The sequence below is a fragment of the Strix uralensis genome, chromosome 16, assembly GCF_047716275.1.
Source record: "Strix uralensis isolate ZFMK-TIS-50842 chromosome 16, bStrUra1, whole genome shotgun sequence".
In the NCBI taxonomy this organism is placed as follows: domain Eukaryota; kingdom Metazoa; phylum Chordata; class Aves; order Strigiformes; family Strigidae; genus Strix; species Strix uralensis.
In genome coordinates, this window is record NC_133987.1 from 19,832,650 (window position 1) to 19,854,218 (window position 21,569).

The window sequence follows — 21,569 nt, forward strand, 5'->3', positions numbered from 1 at the left end:
CCGGGCGGGGCGGCGGCGAGGTGGGCGGCGACGCCGCAAGAACAAGGCCGGGCAGCACTGGGAGCCACAAACACAGATCTTTAATGCGATCAGACCGCGAGAGAACAGCACAGTCACGTACAGGCATCCCGAGAGCGCGCCCGCCGCCCCCCGGGCCCGCCCCGCCGCCCCCCGGGCCCCACTCTCCCCTCACCCGACACGGAGGTTACAAAAACAATACGTGAAACCGCGGAATTAGTTGTAAAAACGGACAGGGAAGGGGGGGGGGGGGGGGGGGGGTCGCATGCACTAAGGACTAACACCGAGGGGCCGCCGGGAAACCAAAACCGTTAAGCAGCTTATTGGAGCCTCGAAGGGGAAAAACACCCGCGGGACCCTCCCCTCCACCCGACACACGCCTCTACAGCATTTACAGACACTTTCCTGCCTCCACCGCGTGGAAACGTTAGGAGTGAGCTGTCTTTAATTAAAAATACCTGCCTCACTGAGCTAACGAGCAGCGGCCAGGCTCGCGCCCTGCCAGTGCCCAGCTCGGTGGGCAGCAAGTGCTTTACTCACACAATTCTCACAAAATACCGATCCTCGGGGTCTCGCCTGTGGCTGGCACAGCAAGGCGGCCTTCCTCCCCTAGTGTAAAATAAACCTAGTTACAAATAAGCTAGTTACAATATGCAAATTCCTCCCACACGTGTTAGGACACAGCCGGTGCCTCGGTCCCAGAAGCAGTACACACCAACACGGGTGACGCCTTTCCTCGCCCTGCCCCTGGACTTCACTCCATCCCGAGTCACCTCTGCCCCTCGGCCACGTCCTGCCTGACTGGCCTTCAAAAACATACAGCAACACTTGTTTTGCAAGTTGGAAAACTCCACAGAGGAAGCTCTGACTGGAGCGCACAGTAAAGAGGCAGACTAGCTGTGGCTGTATTCCTCTATAGAAATCAGTCCAGATTTTCCACTATTTTGTTTACACCTGGTATCTGATCTGTCAAGGTACTAAAACCAGACTTGAGCACATCTTAGAGATGTGCTCCAGCTGACTTGGTCATCCTCACGAAGATGAACAGCTTTCAAAATAGGCAGATCGAGGCCAAATTTTGTCTGTCTTGACTTAGCTGGGCTAGTGAGGCAACTCTCAAATGCTGGAGACATAAAAATGAAGTGGCTAAGCGCTAAAAGGAAAAAAAAAAACATTCTGAATTTCTTTTAACATATATAAACAGAAGGAAAAAGTAATTAAGTGAGAACCAGTGTTACTGGTGTGCTCACAAAGGGTCAGGTAGATCTTCTGAAAGGGCTGAAGCGTTACAAACGTCACGGCAGCTCAGGTCTCTGACCACAGCACTGCCCCTGCCTGCCGCGTTCGCTGGGTCAGGACAAACACAGTGTGTCAACCACTGGCCTGAATTGGAAACGATCCGTCCAAATGTATTTATTCCTACTAAAACAAAATCCTGTTAAACAGTACGTAACTGTGTCTCTACAAACTCACAGCTATCTGCCAAACAATAAAAATTCCAAACTACAAAAGATGAGTTGTATTCAGTAAATATAAATGGGAAATTTAGGCTTTGTGTAGAATGTTTATCAGACTATTTACAGTGCAACACAGATCGTTTGAGTTCAGATCTCGCCAGCTTCTCTCTCTTCTGATCTCTTGGAACGAGATTTGCCATTTGTGCTCTCGTGCCGCCTCTCAGAAGAGCTCTTCTCTTTTCTCTCTCTGTCTCGTGACTTTTCTCTTGAAGATCGATCTCTAGAAGATCTGAAGTACAAAGTAAACCGTCGCTATAAGCTTCACAACTAAAAGAATTTTCAAATATGCACAAAATGACATCATCTTTCCCTAAGAGGGCTGTGGCATAACACAAGTTTCTTACAGAAATGTGCCTAAGTACTGTGATGTCGGGAGTGGTGTCCCCCAAGACAGCAACTCTGGGCCCTCTCTGAGCTTTATGTAAGAGAACGCCAGTTTTGCAGCGCTAAGTGCAGGGCGCAGCCTTTGTTACTCTCTCCTTAGAGTGATCCTTTCAAACTGTTGCCACAGGGGCTCTCCAAGATCTTCCCTGGGCCCCTTATTAGTTTACTGGGCCATACTACAGTGTCTGCAATTTCTTCCTTGTCTATCACTCAGCTCTGTTTCTGTCTTCTGGAGTGGTTCTTCGTTATACTCTAAGCTAGTGGCTTTCTGCTCAACTGCTTTAAATACCAACTGTATTCTTTGGACTCCAACGCTTGATCAGCCCTGGGCTTTTTACTTTGCATCCTGACAAGCGTTGTCCTTGGCAGCATCCTGGGTTCAAAGTCAGGATGACACAGATTTATATTCACAGCCCACAGCATGGGCTAATCTTTTCACAGCCTGCCCAAATGACAGCTACAGATTTTCAGCAGTGCTTCACTGTATCGGCCCACACAGAATTAAGCAGAAGGCTTCAGACTAGGTCCAATCTGAAGAGGCTGTTTTTCTGTATGATTCATGCCAGCTTATCGACTAGCAGCCTTCAAAAGGTGCTGATCCTGAATGAGCTCCAGAGGCCTACACCCCTTCAGAACCAGGCAGAGGCTTTCACAAACTGCATAGAGCCAGGACAGAAGGACCTGGCAGGTACCTTAGAGGTTCCAGTTTTCATTCATGTTAAGGTTTGGAAATACTGCACCACTGATATATTAAAACCTTACAGCCCTCTGTATCATGTGAGCCATTTCATTTTCAATAAATTGTGTCATTTAACCAGAAGACAACATGAGTCTCATGAGATTAACGCTTTTCCTGTTCCCACAACAATGCCTCCTGCCCGTAGTCATCCTACCCTGAGATCTCCAGATCCTGGGACAGGCTCTCCATTTCCTTCTACAAGCGAGACCTCAGACCAGCAGAACCTGAATGCAGGTATCATTAATTCTTGAGGTGAAAACAGAAGCTATGCTCTTTCAGGAAACAGCGTTTTTCTGTTTGTTCTCTTGTTTTTGTTTTATTTTCTTAAACTGATCCTGGTCTCTCCCCAGTTCTCAGTAATTTTGTGAAAGTATGTCACCTAGCCAATCCCCCTACAATCTCGATGGGCTGAATTAAATGTGTTCAAGGTTTTCGAAGTAATCCCTTACCTGCTCTTTAGTAATAGTTATTACAGGGTCTTCCTCACTTCCTAATTGTCCAAACTTCTTTTCTTTATTTTTCATGTTCAAGACAGATTTAAAAAAGGACTTTAGTATCTCAGCCATTGGAGAATCAACAGTATTTACACCCCCCCTCAATTATTAACAGACTTTTTTTTAGACCATTATTTCCCTCCCCTTCATCAGGAATCTTTAAAACCTGTTCTTACCCCTTTAGCTGAAGTGACACAAGACACACTATAGGTTTGTTTCTAGAATTGTACTCGAGTGGTGGTGCCTAAGCAGGTGAGACCGTGCTAAAGCACTCTCCTAGGAGGAGCATTAAAAAAAAGCCAGATCTAACTTCAGCAAGCACCCAGTGATAGATTTGTTCCTAGGCTTAGAAGGGCTATAAGGAAACACAATGATTCCTTTCAATTTTTCTAATACTCCTACATATGCTTGCCTCATCCTTTGTCCAATACAGTGGGTGTTTTGCCAAGTTTCAGAAGAGACTTGAAGCCCTCCTTCGCACTATAGTGCTTCTCCTCAGCAACAGCAGAACGGTATACTCCTCCTCCTGGCTGACTTTTCCCCTCCCTCCAGTGCAGATTCCTAAAGAAATGTCCATCTCTCGACCAGCTGCCTTCTTACCCTAAATAGACAACTTCCCCCAGATCTCAAGTCATACACTTCCTTCCCCATGCCAACGCTGAAAGAAGCTGGAAAGTGGCCTCCCAGGTACTTGGCTTTTACTGGGGAGGCTCAGTTAGCTCAAGCAGGCCTTGGTGCTGCTTCTCATACAAGAAAGCCAGCAATTTCTCAAGGCTCAGTGCTGAAAATGAGGAAACCAGTTCTATCTCCTAGACTCTCAAGCTGGGATCTCGCTGTTCAGTCACAGCCCTACTGCTCTCGTGGGAGGCCATCTATGAACGGCCACCAGGAAATCCTGCTTTGGCCCAGGAGCTGGTACAGGACACTGCTAACTCAAGAAACTGGTCATACTCCTGCTGGCTCTAAGGGACTGGGGAGGCTCACTGTGACTCCAAGGACTCCCCTTTCCAGAAGCACTCGTGTCAGGAATACATACTTGTGTTTTGAACTCCTGTCTCTGGACCCCCGTCGGTGACCTCTGCTGTGGCTGCGGGAACGGCTCCGGTGGCGTCTGTGTCGGTCTCGGGACCGGGAGCGAGACTTCCGCCGTTCACGGGAAGCTGATCTCGAGCGTCTTCGCCTCCTATCCCGAGACCGCGATCTGAAGAGGACACAGATTGCCTCAGACTCGGGAGACAGGCTGGATCTGTACACCTGAGCTCATCTCTCAGACACTCCCGAGTAACAAACATCCAGAGCACCAGCACTCAGCCCTCCCAGCCGCATTCCTGCCAACACAGAGGGCAGATCACCCACAGGGTGAGCATCTCCCTCCTGGGCCTCATGCTGCCCACAAAATGCCAATGGGTAAATCTGAGTTGCTGGGAAGCTTATATAAAAAGCTCCCATCATTAATGTAAGCATGTGCCAGTGCCTAGAGCAGAGCTTACCACCCGTGCCTCACTCAGAGTGAGGCCTGTATAAGTAGGAGAGAGGCCAAAGTAAGTGGCATGTGAAATTACCATAACCCATATGGCAGTCTGCCAAAGAGAGCCTCCCTTGTGAAAGTACTGTACTTTAGAAGCAGACTTGTTTCAATCTGCTCTAAAAACAAAACAAAGGATGCCAATGTTTAGGGAAAGCAGTAGAGAGGAAGATCTCCAGGTATGTTATCACTGAGAGCAGGCTGTCATACCACTAAGGCAAGCTCTTCACAGAGATGTGGGGGCTTTTATCTTGAATCTTTGTATTTTTACATCTGAGGTATTATATATGTAACAAATGTATTTCGGACATTAAAACTACAAAAGTGTATTAGGTATTTACTGAAAAATGCATCAAGAACATTCTTATACTCATACTCTGGAGGCACACAGCCCCCTCTGTCCTGACCGGGCTAGCCACCATCGGCTTGATAGCCCCAACGGGTGACATTCAGTTGCACCGGACCACTGAGGTGCCTGAGCAGTAGTTCCCATTTCTTTCAGGGAGGAAAACAGACTGGGGCACTGGGTGAACTCCATTTGTGAGACTCAGGAAAAAACTCAGCAGCTAGACAGAAACACAAATAGGCCTTTAGGAGAACTGTAGGAGAACTGCACACTCACCTTCGACGATCTCTGTTTCTTGATCCAGACCTAGAAAGGAGAGGAAAGTTAAGCAAGAGAAGGTATGATACAGTCAGTGGGTTTTCAATAAAACCACCCATTCACCCTGGCAGCTCTTCTCAGGAACACAACAATACCCCAAGTAATATGTCCATTAAAAAAAAGCTTGCCATAAAACCATTAAAACATTTAATGATCTTCAGTTTGGAGGGCGGGAATGGGAATTTTTCAAAAACTGAAGAACTTCGTAGAAACACTATTTTCTACATGCAGAGCTTCTTGTCAGAACAGATAAGGTCTACAAAGCAATTCAGTCTGTTAAAACACCACAACAAACCTTTCCAACTATAAGTTTGCTGTGCATATTTGATAGACACACTTTACCCTCTGCTGTCTAACATCAACTAGATCCCAACTGACATTTTCAAGAAAAAGTACCATTCTGCAGTCAGAAAGACACGTGACAGTTTTCTGATTTCAATTCCTTTGAGGTAGTTGCAGACTAAAAAGATTTTAATAAAGAGAAAATACAGGATTTTCTCACTCATCATATTTAACAAACATCAGATGGAAATTTGCATCGATTATTTTTTTTCTTGTTTGGGAAAGATGAGCTAGGAAAAAAAAAAGGAGACACAAACACAACAGAAAAGTAACTGCGATACACAGAAAATCCTTCATCCCAGACTTAGAAAGCAACTTGAGAACAATCATCCAAGTCTCACTATTCTTTCTCACATTTCCATGGCTTCGGAGTTCATGTACGGCACTCTAACCTTCACACTGTAAGCGTTAGCTTTTGACAGTCTGTAAATAACAGTCACAATTCTTTCAACTTCTGAAGCAAAGTTACTCAGCACCACTTAAAATACTACTCCATGTGAAAGATACACCCTCACTCTTTCTCTACGGCCATGTCTTGGAGCCAGCCTACACCAAACCTTCACACACTGTCTGAACGGTCTCTTTGTGCTTTAACTGAGAAGCGACCAGTCTCCTTGTTTAGCGACTTAAGAGAATCACTCTTGTAACTGCTCCCATCTCCCCACTGCATACAGACTCACGGGCCATGTTCCAGTTACACAGTCACAGAGCTGTTCTGGCACTGTAACAGGAGATGCCACTGAAAGTTACACCCAGACAAAACTTTAAAAAGCAAGAGAGAAACACCTATTTTAATAATATAATTTAAAACCATACTTGGATAAGACAAGATTAAGACAATCAGTGTGCACTGACATTCCTTCACAATGAAATGGGATTGTTCAATCACGGTAGAAAGAAAAACACACACCCACAATTTAGAAGGGAATTCAGGTAGAAGGACTGTAAAAGAGGTAGAGCCGAACTTGGAGTCAGGCAAATGAACCATGTGCTGAGGCAACACACAAGACGACCAGATGAAGGAAAAGCTGATAAACCAGGAGAGCAAGGCAATAACCACACACCTCCTTTTCATGTAACAGAACCTGACAGAGCAGCAGGACCTCCTGTAGATGCCTGGCAAGCAGCTGAATTTCTTTTGGTGGCTGTAATTACTCCAAGTTCTTAATGTTCTTTTCCTCCTGATCACTTTATTCTGAATCACCAGTGCACACATCCACACAAAGCCATTCCACATCGCCCTGAAAAACCTGGCTGCCCTTCCATGCCTATGATCTGATATCAGCAGGAGTTCACACAAACTCCCAATAATCACTTCCTAGTGCTAGACTCCAGATTTCAGGAAGCATCCAACAAAACAGCACTTTCCTTACTAGCCTGAATCAGTATACAGCAGGAGACAGAAGACTGATGTCCAGAGAAGTGAGAGGCTGAGCATATTTATTATTTCCCCCCCCTCTTTTTTGTCCCTGCATCACAGAGCCTATGTGCTAAGTTTCATAACCTGTGTTTTGTCCAACTTATTACAAAGGAAATCCCTTTGGCAACTCCACCTAGACTTGTTTGCAGGCGTACTCTGGAAGCAAATAGCGAGGTCTGCACTTCCAAGCATGCCATCACAGAATTTCAATCTTAAGAGATCACTGGGTGGCCAGCAGTCACCAGCAACACCAAACACCACAGGACTTGTGTTTATTTACCTCTAGGGGTGACAACCCCGTTCACTCATTCCTACATGGAAATCACAGTTTAGTTGCAAAATTAATAAAGTCTGTGAGAGCCAGAGTTTCACAAGTGACTCTACAGGTTTCCATAGTACGTCACAGCGCCTCTAAGTCACCAAAGACTTCTCAAAGTTAAGTGGTACTCCTTCCCTTACTGAGTAACACCGTGAGGATACGACAAGAAGAGTTATGAAGGAAATATATTTTCTGTGGTTCCTTAAAGTATTAAGCTCTGGTTAAGAGAGGCAGTCTGAAAGGCTGTAGAAGTCACCAAATAGGTTTTGATGGAAAAATGCCCCTGTAAGCATGGTGCTGTACAGCTCCCAGCAGAGAAGGTGCTGAGAAATCAAGAAATCTGGGCTCTAGTCCCAGTTCTGACACTGAGTGTCCACTGAGAAACCTATTTTCCTTCTTTGGATCAAGTTCTCATTTTGGAGAGGCAAATAACTAGACCTCCTCTGTATGGTAGTCCTGGCTCCTTCATAACACGCTTTTCTTCGGTATCTGAACAGAGGAGCATACAGATGCCTTCACACAGAGCGAAAGCAAAGGCTGGCCACAGTCTCTAAGTAGTGCCACATATGCAACCAGCAAGAACTCTGACTTTAGGCCAACTCAATGCAGTTCTTAAACCCTTTGGATTTAAAGCATTAAACAAACATTCAAAAGTGGTCCTCAAACCCCCTCATCAGATGCACCCATAGATGGGCTACCTGTGAACACAAGAGGCTTCTTAACTCTCACGAACTGAGGGCTCGGTGGTGGTTTGTTTTTTTTTTAAATGTCAAAAACAAAACCACAGACATGCCATAGGAGGAAGAAAGCCAGCATTCTGGGGAGATGCAGACCAACTAAGAGATCCAGAGGACTCTTCCTGAAGGCAACTCTGTTGAGCAATGAAATGACTTCCAGGAAGAGGCACCATGGAGACAGACACACTGACTCCAGGTTAGACATGGTCCTACCATGCATCAGAAAGAGCGTGCCGTGAGGCAGCTGCATGGGATGACACTTCCTGTTTCATTTCTGCCTTTCTGTCCATAGCAACAACATACATCAGTGCCTTTCAATTAACTCCTGCACTCATCAGCCAGTTCCAGATTTTACAGCTCCCAAATATAACTGCATTATTGACAATCTTGCATGGATGCCAGAAAGGTGTGAGGCTCTACATGAAGTGCTGCAGTTCAGGAGAAAGCTGCAGCATGAACTGGCATTTCATGAGACACCAGGCAATCCACAGGGAGAGAGAACCCACGTAAAGCACCTTAAATGGAGAATGCATAACAGTTTGGGGCTTGCATCTTCACCAGTACACCAATACCACCAAGCTGCAGACCACAGAAAACCAAGCTTTGATTCTGGTACTTCTTTGCTAGCATTTCCAGCAACATATACCCAGAAGCCAGCACCATCTTAGAGCATACTGGAGTTACGTATCTCATATGCCTCACACACGGGTGGCTGAAACTCACTCTTCAGTTGACACTAAGGGTCAAAAAAAGCTCTCCATAGGCAGCAAGGTTGGTTTTTTTGATGCAAGTAGTACAAGAGGAGAAACACATGAAGTAACTGGGGAGATGCTGCGACAATGAGAACAGCATTCCTACGCAGCCACCTTCTCTGCCTGACCACTGCAAATAACCACCCTCTCCACACCAGGCTGTTTAACTGAGCTGTTTACACACAAGATGCCTGTTCAGTTCTAGTACAGAAGAAACAGTTTTTCCAGTTCAGCTGGCAAGATGCAGAAGAGCTTGTCCTGAGAATACCAATGTTACAGCCACTCCCACTGCTCAAGGATTATACACGTATGAGCAGAAGGTGACACATACGGCCACAACCACCAGAAGCAGCCACTCTTTGGGATCCCTCGGATTTGGAAATGTTTTCCAAAGCTGTGCCAAAAACACCTCACTGTTATTGTAGAAACGTTTTGGAGCAAGACATGCAGGTCTGGCTCACAGATACCAGCTCCATTCTGTTGTCACCTCCTAGCCCAGAAGTGATGAGGGCTGTCCAGGGAATTTTTGCATGACTAGTGCCTTTTGAGCAGATCTAGCCCTCACTCATCTTAAACCTTCCCACACAGATGCACTGAGTGAGGGCATTTTATCCAGATTCAGATTCCCAAAGACAGGGACTAGACCAGTATAAGCCTGAAGACTATAAGGAGCTCACATCTTTCAGATACACAACAGAGGTTACAACAATACACATACAATCCCTCTAAGGTGGGGGGTTTGGGCATTTGTTTTTATCTTTAACTGAATGCCAAGGTGCTCACACAGCATCCAGAGCATGTCCCACAGCTACTCCAGCAGCAAATGCTGCTTTCCTGTAATGCTCAGATAAAAGAAATGAGACTACTTCAAAACTAACTTCACAAACCAGTTATCAGCTTCCACTTACCGTCTGCCCATTCTCTCCTCTCGTTCTCTCTCCTCTCTCCGTCTCAAACGATCCTGGTTTCTCTTCTCTTGCTTTTCCGCCACTGTTTTCTAGAAAAAAAAGTCCACATCATATTTCAGCCATACAGTAACAGGTTAGAGAGATCTGCAGGGAGACTATTCCAATAGTAAGACAAAGGTAGCAAGACAAAGAACCATTTCATTGCATTTTATGTGCTAGTCAAGATCTCTATCAAGGTTCTCATTTTCCTTACAACTTCACTAACATACATCAGTGCAAGAAAAGCCACTCCCTACTCTGCTATGAGTGCCTGTGCTTGAAGAAACAAGCCCGTAAGCTTTGAGGCAAGGGATTATTTCAGCATGAGTGCACACAACACACAATGAAACAGTGCCCTGGCCTTGTGCCAGCGATCAATCGGGGCACCGACCTCAATATACTGCCTAAGGAATAAGACATAGGAACCACAACTCTTACTCGAGCAGCCTAAAGGGCTCAGCTTGCAAGCAAGGTCAGTACCGCAACTCCATTACAAACCGTTTCAGAAAACTTCTAATTGCTCCAGCTACTGAAGGCCTTTTTCCACTGACAGCACTATGAGAAACTTCAGTTCAAGCATTTCATTAAGAGGTCTCAGCCAAAAAAACCCCAGCGACCAACTGCAGCCATATCAATGAGAAAAATACAGGTGACTGTACCAATGCTCCAAGGAATCAATGACAACAGTTGTCTGGTTTGACTAATTATGAGGGCACATATTTAGTTACCCAGAAATGACAGAACAGAACCCATGATGAGGCTAAGCAAACCTCCATTTGAAGTTTCAGGCATTCTGCAATCAGAAATTTCTGGGCTTTTACAAGCACTGTGCAAAGAGTTCCGTATTAATTTAATAGAAGCGTTGAATGTCTTTAAACTACAAGAAGGTTTAAAACAGAGATGATTACCCGCAGCTGATCCAGTTTCTCACGGATCTGAATGAAACCCAAGTGTAATTTGCCTCCAAAGTGGTCAGCGAGACGCCGGTCGTTGTCATGGAGACCCAGATATGCTGAACAGACTTCACACACACGCAGTTTCTGCTGCTGGAAGCTGGATGCAGGCATTGAATTTCGGTATTCTTCCTAAAGGGAGGCAAAAAGCCACGCAAATGTTAGGGAACCCTTATATAGTCACAACCCTCCAGGGAAACCCCTGCAAAGAATTGCACTGCCGCTTTCAAGAATCAAAAAAACCACCCTCAGTATAAAGGAGGTGACAAACACAATGCTTTGCAAGCACAGTTAACCTGTTATATCCCTGCAAGTGACTAGTGACCAAATATTTCGCAGCACAAATCCCTCCCTGACCCAGACAGCTCTCTTCACTAAATAAAAGTTTCTAAAAAGCTTTTCTTCATCTACCACACTACACTGCCAACTGCTTGCTGGCACATGGCTGAAACTGAAAAAGGAAGTGCTGGCAACACTGGAAAAGAGGTAGGACCCACCCAGCTGTTTGTCATGTACTCAGCCTAGCCCAGTCCACCATCACAATTCCTAGGAAAACCAATGCCATACCTCTGCCTCTTTCTTTTTTGCTCGGACTTTCTCCACTTCCATCAGGATCTTTTGAGACTCATCGACATTTCCTTCAGCTCCCAGCTGTTCAGCTTTAGCTAGGAGTTTTCCAATGTCTTCATTCAGCTCATGGACTTTCTCCGCCTAAAGAGAACAGTGTTTTTTAATAAGACAAAAAAACTTGCTAAAGCTTGCAGAATGACTCTTCCCTTTTTCTCTAAAAAATATTGTTTAATAAAAGCAGTCAGTGAATGATGACTATAAATCTCCAAAAGCCAAAGCAGTTCCAACAAAAAGGGATTGGTGGGCCAAGCACAGGCAATGCAGTCACAGACACATAGCAAAGAGAGAAACCGGACACAGAGGACATCATCAGCTCTACTGCAAACAGTGGCACGTTTCTGGCTTGCAGGACAGGACAGAGTCTGCAAAACCAGCTTCTCAAATGCTTTGTATGGTCCTGAAGAAGCAAGTTCCCAAAGAGGAAACTCCATGAGCATTTACTAAGTGAAAAGACAACAATCATGGGATGCATTTACTATTCTAAGCTACTACATTAACACCGAATAGTGTGTGGGGGGGAACCAATATGCTTTTATTGCCAAGCTAAAGCAACCTATTTTAGAGTTCATGTTTTACGCTACTACGGCCCTCTGAACCAGTAAGTTTGTCACAAGAACAGCCAGAGCAGCATTTGAGGATGGCTGGAGTCCACAAGGCCTTTGTGGAGCTTAACTTCCCAGTATCAACAGTGTCAGAGACAACAGAGCACCAGTGCTCTCACACAGACTTTCAGAACAAACGTTTAATGCGAGGACAATACCTTTGCAGACACTTCAGCACTGATCTCTTCCTGTGTCTCTGCCAGGCGTTTCTTGGCCAGTTCTGTTCTCCTATCACACTCTGCAATGAAGGATTCCAGGTGATCCATCGCCTGCATGTTCAGACAAAGAACTGTGAACAAAGAGCTCTCCGTGCCAGATCTAGCTTTGACAGCCAACAGCTAGCTGGTGCAATCCCTGTGTAATGCACAAACAACCTCAAGAACAGATGCCTTGAGAAAAAATATGACACTTTGCAGAAAAAGAAAAATTTGATCCCTGTCCTTAAGTCTGTCATCCATCTGGAACCTGACACAGTTCCTTTACTCTGACACGTAACAGGATGCTCACATGATGACTGCTTTGCACTGGAACTTTCAACACATAAGCAACAGGTGCAAAGACAAAAGCACTGGGATAACATAAAAAGGGAAGACAGAATTGTTCTTTCACTTGATGTTTTCCACTATAGAAAGCTAAATCTGGCAAAAGTGAAATCACAGAGCTACCAGCTTTTAATGTCAGCTCTCCTGGGACAGGCCACCAGGTTACAATGACCTGGTACAAAGCAGCAGGTGTGGGATGCAAGGAATGCCAGAGGAGCCTCCCAGCTGGCTGGACTAATGGGGTTGCAAGGGCCATAATTACTTTTACAATTTCAAGTCAGGAATCAAGCCGGCATTCGGGTAGAGGCTGCACATTCTTGTCAGATAACACATCAAGTAACATGGCTAGCCAAAATGCCCACTGACTTCTATTGTTCAGCCAAATAACTTCAAGAGGCAGTTTCCACAAAAGTAACTAGAACTTCTCTGTACTCACATCCAGCTCAAAAAACAGATCTCTCTCTTTACTTGCAATCTCATAATCTGCTCGGAGTGCCAAGTCATGGATCTTTGTACATTCTCCCAGGTCCATTCGCTGTTGAAAAGAAAAAGAAAAATCAATGTAAGAACCCTCCATTATGGCAACAAGCAGCAGATACTTAACTCTTGTCAACCATATCATATCAAAATACAGCCTCTTTAGGAAGAAAAGCTTCATCTTAACCTGTCAGTAACAGAACTAGCCAGAAGAACAATGTGCTTGCTAAAACCCCTCTTTCAGGTGTTCCTGGAACAACATTAAAACACCCCAAATGGTTTAAGTCCAATTCTACTCCTGCTCTAGGTCACAGCACAGCCTTAGAAATTGCTGGGAGGGAGCTGGGAAGGCGCAGCATGCTGCAGCAACTCCTTTAACGTGCACCAACTCCAAATGCCTCCTATTACAGAGCTACAGCACAGCAAAACATACAGCTCTGTACCCTGTTTGAAGCTACCTGAAAAGCACATCTGTGTCAGGACCAGCCCTAGTAGCATATTCTATAGTAACATATAGAACCAAATCACAGAACACAGGCAGAATGTTTCCTGTCAAGAACAAGCAGACTTAGGGGAATAAGGGCTATGGCCAGCAGAAAAGCACAAACCCATACTCAGCAACAACAGACTCATAATCCTACAGCTAGCCCCTTCCCACATTCAGCTGCAGCCTGGAATTTTAAAAACCTACCCAGCAAAGCTAATTCCTATGCATAAGCCCATCTAATGAGAGACTTCTTGAGAGCATCTCCCTTCCCAGAAAGCTCTGACTTGCATGCTGCCCTTCCTTCCCATTGCCATCAATGCTATTTAAACTTGTTCTTTTTCTCCAACTTAGTAGTTAACCACCACATTGCTCTCAAAACATGGAAATTGCATTTCAACATTATCAATACGTAACAGAGAACATTTATTCTTAAAACAGAAAAAAAATATGACATTTTGAAAGCCAAACTAATAAAAGGCCTAAGTGTTGAGCCACAGTACGAATGGCAGGGTACATGTCATGGCCAGCCATCCTCCTTTCTCCTGTCACTACCAGTCCCAAGGAGCCCAAACCTGAACGCAGAACAACAGGTGTCAACTCACTGAACTGCAGAAAACACTAAATACAGCTAAATCTGGATGGACACAGAATCCCTGTGGAACATCACAAGCTAGAGCTGGGGGTGCCAGGGTCACCTGTGTGAAGCATTGCACTCGGACAGCAGCAATGGTAGTGTTTAGAATGAAGCAAAGCAACTAAAGCAAGCTCCACCAGGTAATGCTCTGGGTTTCAGCAGTTACCTGTGTTATTAGCTTTTACTTTTTTAACAAAGAAAACAACTCTGGATGACTTGCCACTATTTAGTCTTCCTCATTTTGTTCAGATTTATCAGAAACAGGAGGCCATAGGCAGCAGGCTACAGAAACAGACGCTGTATCCAGGAATAAGTCCTGCTGAGCTCACTTAATGCTAGAAATCTAATGCCTACCAAAAAAAAGCATCTGGTACTTTCAGAGCTTGATCACATTTATCTTCAGGCAAGCCTCTTCAAAGAATGCTAGCAAACTATTGTTATTTTACCACAAAAATAACTTTCCATGATGTGACTTAAATCTTGTATAGTTATTCTACTGAGATCCCTTTCCAATATAGAGAGAAAATAGCAATATTAGATGTGATTGTCACAGATCAGAAAATATTCTTATCTGAACTCTTCTTGCAAGCTGAGCCACTAGCTCCACTTCAGAGAAGGGGCTCTAACCCACAACTTCAGAAGAGCCGACAGTGTGCTCCATATTCCTCTCCCTGTTTGTTAAAAGGCAACAAATCCCTCAACCTCTTCCTCTTGGCGAGAACATTCAGGTCTCACCGGCATACAAACCTCAAGTCTCCCTCCATGTCCTTGGAGATGATCTAGGCGCCTGGAGATTTTCACAGGTATTGCTCACCACAGGTAAGATCACTAGCCCTTCGGTCTCAAAGACTCCTCTCGTCACAGGGAGGCCTGTCATCAAGTACTCACCCTTGCCAGCAGTGATCATGGCTTGCTCCAGTCAACACCCATGGCTGGTTTATAATACAGGTATTTGAGACAGGTAACCAGCAGAGCCTGAGTAAGGATTTAACTCCCCATACACACAAAGATTCAATACATTTACATGCCACTGATAATTACTCCTGCTCACATTTGCTGAGCAATCCACATTCTGAGGTACCTCTTATGACCTCCACTAAACTGCTAACTCACCAGAAAGTCTACTTCCGTGAAGGCGGCTCTGTAATAGTATTCAGAGCTGCAGAGTTTCCCCCAAGTGAAAAAGGAAAGCGCAGACCCCCACGAAAACAATTCTGCAACCTACAAACTTCATCTCACTCTTAACTCCCAGTGGGGAATACAGTACATTCCCTGAATGTAATTTCCAAGCTATGTTCTACCTGGGCAGCTTTCAGAATCATCTGTCCACTTATTAGTGGAGCTAAAATTCAGGATTACTAGCTGGTGCCATCTCTGAATGTGCTGCAGTACTTCCACTGACAGAAATATGCTTACCCTTAGCTGCAGAGCTAACTCAGTGCAGGCCACTAACAATCTAGATGACAAGACCCCTGACAACAGCACACGGGCATACTAAACTAACTTGTGTTCTCCCAGAATTTTCCTCCTTTCCCATGGAGAGCAAAGAGAACCATTGTAGCTTATTTAGCGACAAGTTTAGACAAGTTTCTGGGGTCAAAGGCTCTTATGACCAGGAACACCAGCACACAAACAAAGCAAACATCAACATGCCTGCTACAACTCTCAGGAATATTCCAGAGCTTTACTTACAGTCTGGACTCCTCTTACTCTGCACCTGAAGGTCAGTGAATGGGTCTCCATCACATTTCATCGAGCACAGCTACCCAAGGGATCCAGCTTCCTGCTCGTCTCCAATCAGCCTCCCGCTAAGGAATATCTGCACACATGAAGGATGCAGCAATAACAATGCCTTTGGGGGGAGGATGCAACATAACCAGCACCAGAAGGCTTGGAGCATCTGTTGGAAGTTTCCAAAAAGATCCAAGGTCCTGATTTCTGCAGTAATACACATCCAGAGACAGATCCAGCTGAGGCTGATTCACCCTCACAGCTCTTTCCTTAATGGAGCACTGTAAGATGCCAGTGAACCTGACCGAGATCACGAGGAAAGCCTGCACCTTCCAGTTAAGTTTCATTCTGTGCTGGTAGTGCTGACAGCTGAAATGCTGTTCCTGTTCCAGACATCACATGTTCTTTCAACACAGATCTGTAGCACCAATACTTTTTCTTGCCCCCCAAAAGCTGCTGACAGCAGTGTAGAGCTCCACAGCCACTTAAAGGCCACCACAAGATCACCACAAGACCGTCTGAGTGATCCACAAGATCACCTTCACAGAAGCAGCCTTCCCTACTGCTCCCGCATGAGATTTCTGAGCATAAATTCCACAGCAAGAGGGAAGAGACAACTCACTGCAGACAAGTAACAACAGAAGCAAGAGCAACAGATTTCTCAATGTGCGTCTCCACCCCAGGAGACTCGCAACAAACACATCTGAACACCTTAAACTTCCTCCATGCTTTGGCACTAGCTCCAACAGTCACGCACAGCACTTAATTCAACCCCTTTGACTCACCGTTTAACTTCTTCCTGGAAACGTGCCAGAGGAGGTAGAAGGCAGCCTGCATCTACAAAACATTGCTTGGGCCCCCCCCAAAATGTTGTAGAATCTCGTGTTAAAAAAATATACCATAACCACAATGACCTGCATGAAGGATGGAGGTGGGCAGAAGGTGATTTAAGCAGCTTTAAAATTCTGAAATGAAAGTGAGGTGATACGGAGGCTAACGGAGCAATTGCTGGAAAATACATCTGAGCTTCAAATTAATAAAAAATAAATACAGAGTTATACAGAGGTTGGTATTCAACTCCTTCAATCTTATTCTGTAACAGCAGCCACTGAGAAGCTAAAGTTTGAGCATTCAGAGCCAAGGCAGATTTTGCTGAAGCTCTTTCTACTAGTGCTGTCAGAGCCTTGCTATCACAGCGGCAGGGAGGAAGGAGTGCCAGCCCTCCCCTTTGTTGGCAACCCACTGTGTCAAACCCAGCTCTTGAAATGACAGCAGGAAGGGCTATAAATAATGACAGTATCTTTAAACAATCTGGTTAAGTGGACGGACAATATGAATTGCCACAGTATTTAGTGTCAAACAGTGAGGGTAAAGATTGATTTCAAACATCCATATTCATCTCCATCGTGCAATTCAGTAACACAGCAACAATTACAAAAGACATGCGCTGTTTTCTTCTGACAGTCAGACTGCAACTTTCTTCTGGGAACCTAAACTGAATGCTTACTGCGCAAGATCTCACTGTTAAAAGCCTACGTCACCTTTTGCTCTCGGAGAGAGCATGCGAGCCAAACCTTTGAAAATTGGCCAGCTCTGTCCCCAGAGGACAGCAGCAAAGGAGCCGACCCAACTGTTTCAAACCAGTCAGGCAGCGTGACACACCACTCAGACCAACCAACAATAAAGACAAAGTCAGCCTGAGCTGTAACCTGCCATTAGCACGCCAACCAGTAACGATGAAAAAGCTGCCATTCCACCCTGAGAACAGCACATGGGTTGAGAGAGGAGACTGAAAAATCTCTGAGGATTAAGGATTATTGCAGTTGGTAAAAAGAAACTTTCTAACCTGAAGATGCAACAGTGAAATAGAGCACCCAGGACAGCAGGCTAGCTACAATCTTGTGACCTCCGCAGGCCAAGTTTCAGGCCCTAACCAACTCAAAAAGGTAAGAGAAATAATTTTGCAACTTCACGTGGGATTGTGAGAGAAAAAAACATTTCAAGTGAATCCTGAGTGCTCCTGACTTCAGAGGTTCCATACACAGGTCACAAAAACCAAAATTAAAACTGTGACTGCTCCTTGGGCACAGCAAGTCTGATCTCTCCTAAAAGTGACCCACAATGCACAGGCGAGCCCTGAAGAGCTGTACCAATGTCTGCCTCACCAGAATTCCTTATTACAGAGAATATACTTACTGTTCCGGCCAGGATATCATGAGGACAGCAATCCAGAAGGTGGCTCTTGCAAACACGATCGTCTGTAAACTTCACCCTTTGTCTGGTTTCATCTCCTGAAATTCATTTGTGGTTTTAAATAAGGAGACATTAGAATACCGATAAGAGAACAAAGACGTTGGTATGATCATTTCGCTTCAATATGCAGATTAAAATACTTGGTGTTCCTGCTCCCCAAAATTACTTGAAAAAAGCTTAGAGCGTAACAGGATATTCTGGAACACTTATAATTGGCAACAAACACTATTTTAGCATTTATTCATCCAGTACACCATGTTAAACACAGTGTTGGCGAGCCAAGTAACGTCCAAGGCCTGTCATCCATATAAAGAGACAGCACAGCCAGAAGAGAAAAAAGGAGACAGACAGTCTGGCTCACAGCCAAAGCCTTTCCCCCCCCCCCCCCCCCTTTTTTACTGAGGAAGGGGCAGGAGGTACCGAAACCCACGCTATCGGAAGGCCACGAATCACAAAACAGGGCTGTGCTGGACAGTTTTTATAGGCGACTGCTATTTGCTCATCTGATAATTAAAATATCGGTCCATTTGGTTTGAAAACCAAATATGCAGTGTGCTTTCCAAGGCCGTGCAAAGACGAATCTTGTAGGTCTTGGCCTGGAACACGAAGCGTGCTTCCCACCCACGTCCCACCCTCAGGAGACATTTTACACTCAGGAGCCACTTAAACAAGACAATATCAGAAAAGCAAAAAAATAAAAAATAAAAAAAGAAACAAAGTTAGTCAATACACACTGCGAGCTCCAACATATACTATACCCATCTGCATTCTTCAAGACCTCAGCTGCAGAATTTTATGCCCACTGTTGAAAAGTTTTAAAGGAAAAGTTTTCTTGCCCACACCTGCAGTAAGGAAGTCAGGGGAATGATACATAAAAGTAAAGGCAAAGTGGTAATGGTATGTGACAATTTTAAAGCTCATCTGTGTATATGACACAGGTATGTGTAATACTAAAGTATGAATATAGTTTAGGATTCACAAGCATCCAGGAATAATGTTGTGTCTACTGAAAATTGTTCTTTTTATTTTTTTTCTTTCTAAGCTACACTTTTAAAGTTACTTGTGAAAAAAAAGCAAACACTTTTTTTTTTTGTTATAACAGCTTTAAAAATTGGTTGTGACTCACGGCTCGATGAACATGAGGCTTTTCTGCAACTCCCTTGCAGATTGATGTAGGCAGGCAAAGATACACTGAACCTTTATAAATAAAATAGAGGGGCCACAATTGTTCAGTTTGTATGAAATAAAAATATGGGAAGCAATTCAATAGCAACTCAATACACGAAGAAAGAAAAGCACTTATTCACTTACGAAACGAAGTGCAAAGTACCTCAACAGCCCTACTAATGTGCCAAAGGGAATTTAAGTACTCAGCAAGTCGCAGAAGGGAGATACAAACCGCAGCGGGTACATATTTCGCAGAGGCTGTCACATTTCTTTTCTTGGACAACAACTACAACGGCCGGCTCCTGCAGGCACACCTACCTACACGCCTCTGTATGTACGGCGAGGCCTGGGCACGGAGCTTGCCCTAAAACCTCCGCGGCAGCCGGGGCCCGGAGCGGCGGGCTCCTCCCGGGGCTGGGCCACGCCGGGCGTTTTCTAGGGCCGGGGGCGAGGCGGGCTCCTCCGCCGGGCAGGCCTACCCCTACCGGGCTCCCTGTGCCGAGCTCGCTAGGCCGCCCCGAGGCGCGGCGAGGCCCCGGCCCGCCCAGGCGGCCGCCCCGCACCGCCCGTCGCGCCGCTCGCTTGGCGGGGGGCCGGGGGCCAGGCCGCGGCGGGTCGGGCTGGGGCTCCGGCTCTGGCCCGCCGCGTCCCCCGGCGCGGGCGGAGGCCGATCGCGCCCCAGGTCCGGAGCGGAGGCAGCGGCCGGGCCGGGCCGGGCCAGGCCCCGCGCGCGGCTGAGGCGGCCGCCAGGCCGCGGCGTTTCCTGCAGGCCCCGCCCGCCCCTACTCACCGTCCCGGGCCGTGCCCATGAGCTGGTCCAGCAGGGCCCGCATCTGGGCCTGGGCCGACATGGCGGGTGCGGGGCCGGGCCGCGGGGCGCGACGGACGGGCGGCTCCGGCCTGGGCCTGGGCGGCGGCAGCGGCTCCGGCCTCGGCGGCGGCGGCGGCAGCGGCGACGCGCGGCGGGCGCTGGGCGGAAGCTGCCCCTCCCTCTGCCGCGCGGCATGCCGGGACGGGTAGTCCGCCGGCGGGGCGGGGCGCGGCGCCGGGGCTGGCGCCGGGGGGGCGGGAGCGGGGCCGGGGGGGCTGGCGGGGCCGGGGCTGGCGGGGTTCGGCAGCCGCTCCGCCCTGGCGCCGACGGCCGCCCGCTCCGGCTGCCTCGCCTCAGCGGGACGCCTCGTTAGCGGCGGCTGAGGAGGCCTCGGGCAGGAGGACGGGCTGGGGCTTCCCCCGGGCCGGCTCCTCACTGGGCCGCTGCCATGGGCCCGGCCCCCATCAGCGGTGCTGCCCCCGTCTGCCCCGGCCTGTCCCCGGGGCTGGCCGAGTGGGGGCCCAGTAGCTGGGCCGCGGCGGCTGCCGGGCCGTGCCGAGCCGCGCCGGGCCGTGCCAGCCCATGGCGAGCCATGCCAAGCGATGTCGAGCCGTGCCAAACCGCGCAGAGCCGTGCCAGGCTGTGCCGAGCCCAGCCGCGCCGGGCGGGTGATGGCGGGTGACGCCAGGGAGCAGACCGAAGGGTGCCCATGGCTTATCAGCTCCCACCCGCCGTGTTTGCCCGGCGGTGCCGGGGCAGGATGGCTGCTGCTCCCCCGCGGCGTTGCCGGTGTGTTTGGAGAGGGAAAGGGAACGCTGCGGAGCCGGTGCCAGTGCCCAGCTGGGCCCCCACAGGGGGCCCAGGGCTGCCGGCTCGGGCGTAGGGTGGGTGACAGCCGTGCTGGGGCTGTCACTCCTCACCAGCGCTGCACCGTGCCAGGGGCTGGGGACCCCACCCCAGCGCTGGGGGACGGCTCAGCACAGGGCGCAGGGTGCTCAGGGCAGGGAGGGCTCCGAGGGAGCAGACCAGGAGCTGCGGTCACCGCGAGAGCAGGGGGACAGTGCAGCTCTGGAGCAGGGCTCTGGTTGTCCGACGGCCGGTGTCCCACTCCCTGAGCGTCCCCAGCACAGGCGGTGACAGGGTCTGGGTGCTCAGCCCTCGCCATCCTGTGCCCTCCAGCCATCACAGGCAGCCTGTCCCTGGTGGTCCTGTGTCCCCGGCCACCCTGCATCCCCCAGCCATCTCCAATCCCCCAGCCATCTGTGACCCCTGGCCGTGCTCTGTGCTGCCCCAGATGGCCCCTCTGGCATGTCCCACTGCCAGAACAGAAGTGGCACCTCTGGCCACAGCCACCTCAGGACCCAAGCTGCTCACCGTCATCACCATCCTCAGTCCCTCATGCACTGCGTGGGCCAGCATGGCCA

The 21,569-nt window shown here is 47.6% G+C and overlaps 1 protein-coding gene across 8 annotated transcripts; it reads right to left on the bottom strand.

The window, feature by feature from the left end:
- Window positions 1–58: 58 nt before the first annotated feature.
- Window positions 59–20,279, bottom strand: LUC7L (LUC7 like). 8 transcript variants are annotated; one of them, XM_074886341.1, is made up of 11 exons: window positions 20,125–20,279; window positions 18,111–18,205; window positions 13,022–13,120; window positions 12,202–12,312; window positions 11,379–11,522; window positions 10,767–10,943; window positions 9,820–9,908; window positions 5,300–5,329; window positions 4,189–4,353; window positions 1,600–1,764; window positions 59–627 (listed from the first exon to the last, which is right to left on the bottom strand). In XM_074886341.1, exons 1-10 carry the CDS (start codon window positions 20,183–20,185, stop codon window positions 1,623–1,625), a joined length of 1,113 nt encoding a protein of 370 aa, XP_074742442.1. In that variant the 5' UTR covers window positions 20,186–20,279; the 3' UTR covers window positions 59–627; window positions 1,600–1,622. The 8 variants fall into 8 exon arrangements, with proteins under 8 accessions (XP_074742442.1, XP_074742449.1, XP_074742445.1 ...); XM_074886348.1 differs by adding an exon at window positions 19,294–19,364 and having other exon boundaries at window positions 59–1,764; XM_074886344.1 differs by adding an exon at window positions 18,926–19,364 and having other exon boundaries at window positions 59–1,764; window positions 20,125–20,190.
- Between the last annotated feature and the right edge of the window lie 1,290 nt (window positions 20,280–21,569).

What these genes read in the sequence shown, in the direction of transcription:
- LUC7L (XM_074886341.1), bottom strand. Translation starts at nt 20,185, where the DNA reads ATGTCGGCCCAGGCCCAGATGCGGGCCCTGCTGGACCAGCTCATGGGC. An exon ending in ATCTGTTTTTTGAGCTGGAT is followed by an intron (nt 12,313 to 13,021) that starts GTGAGTACAGAG and finishes CTGAACATGCAG; the next exon opens with GCGATGGATCACCTGGAATC. An exon ending in AGAAACAGAGATCGTCGAAG is followed by an intron (nt 4,354 to 5,299) that starts GTGAGTGTGCAG and finishes TGTCCTCTTCAG; the next exon opens with ATCGCGGTCTCGGGATAGGA.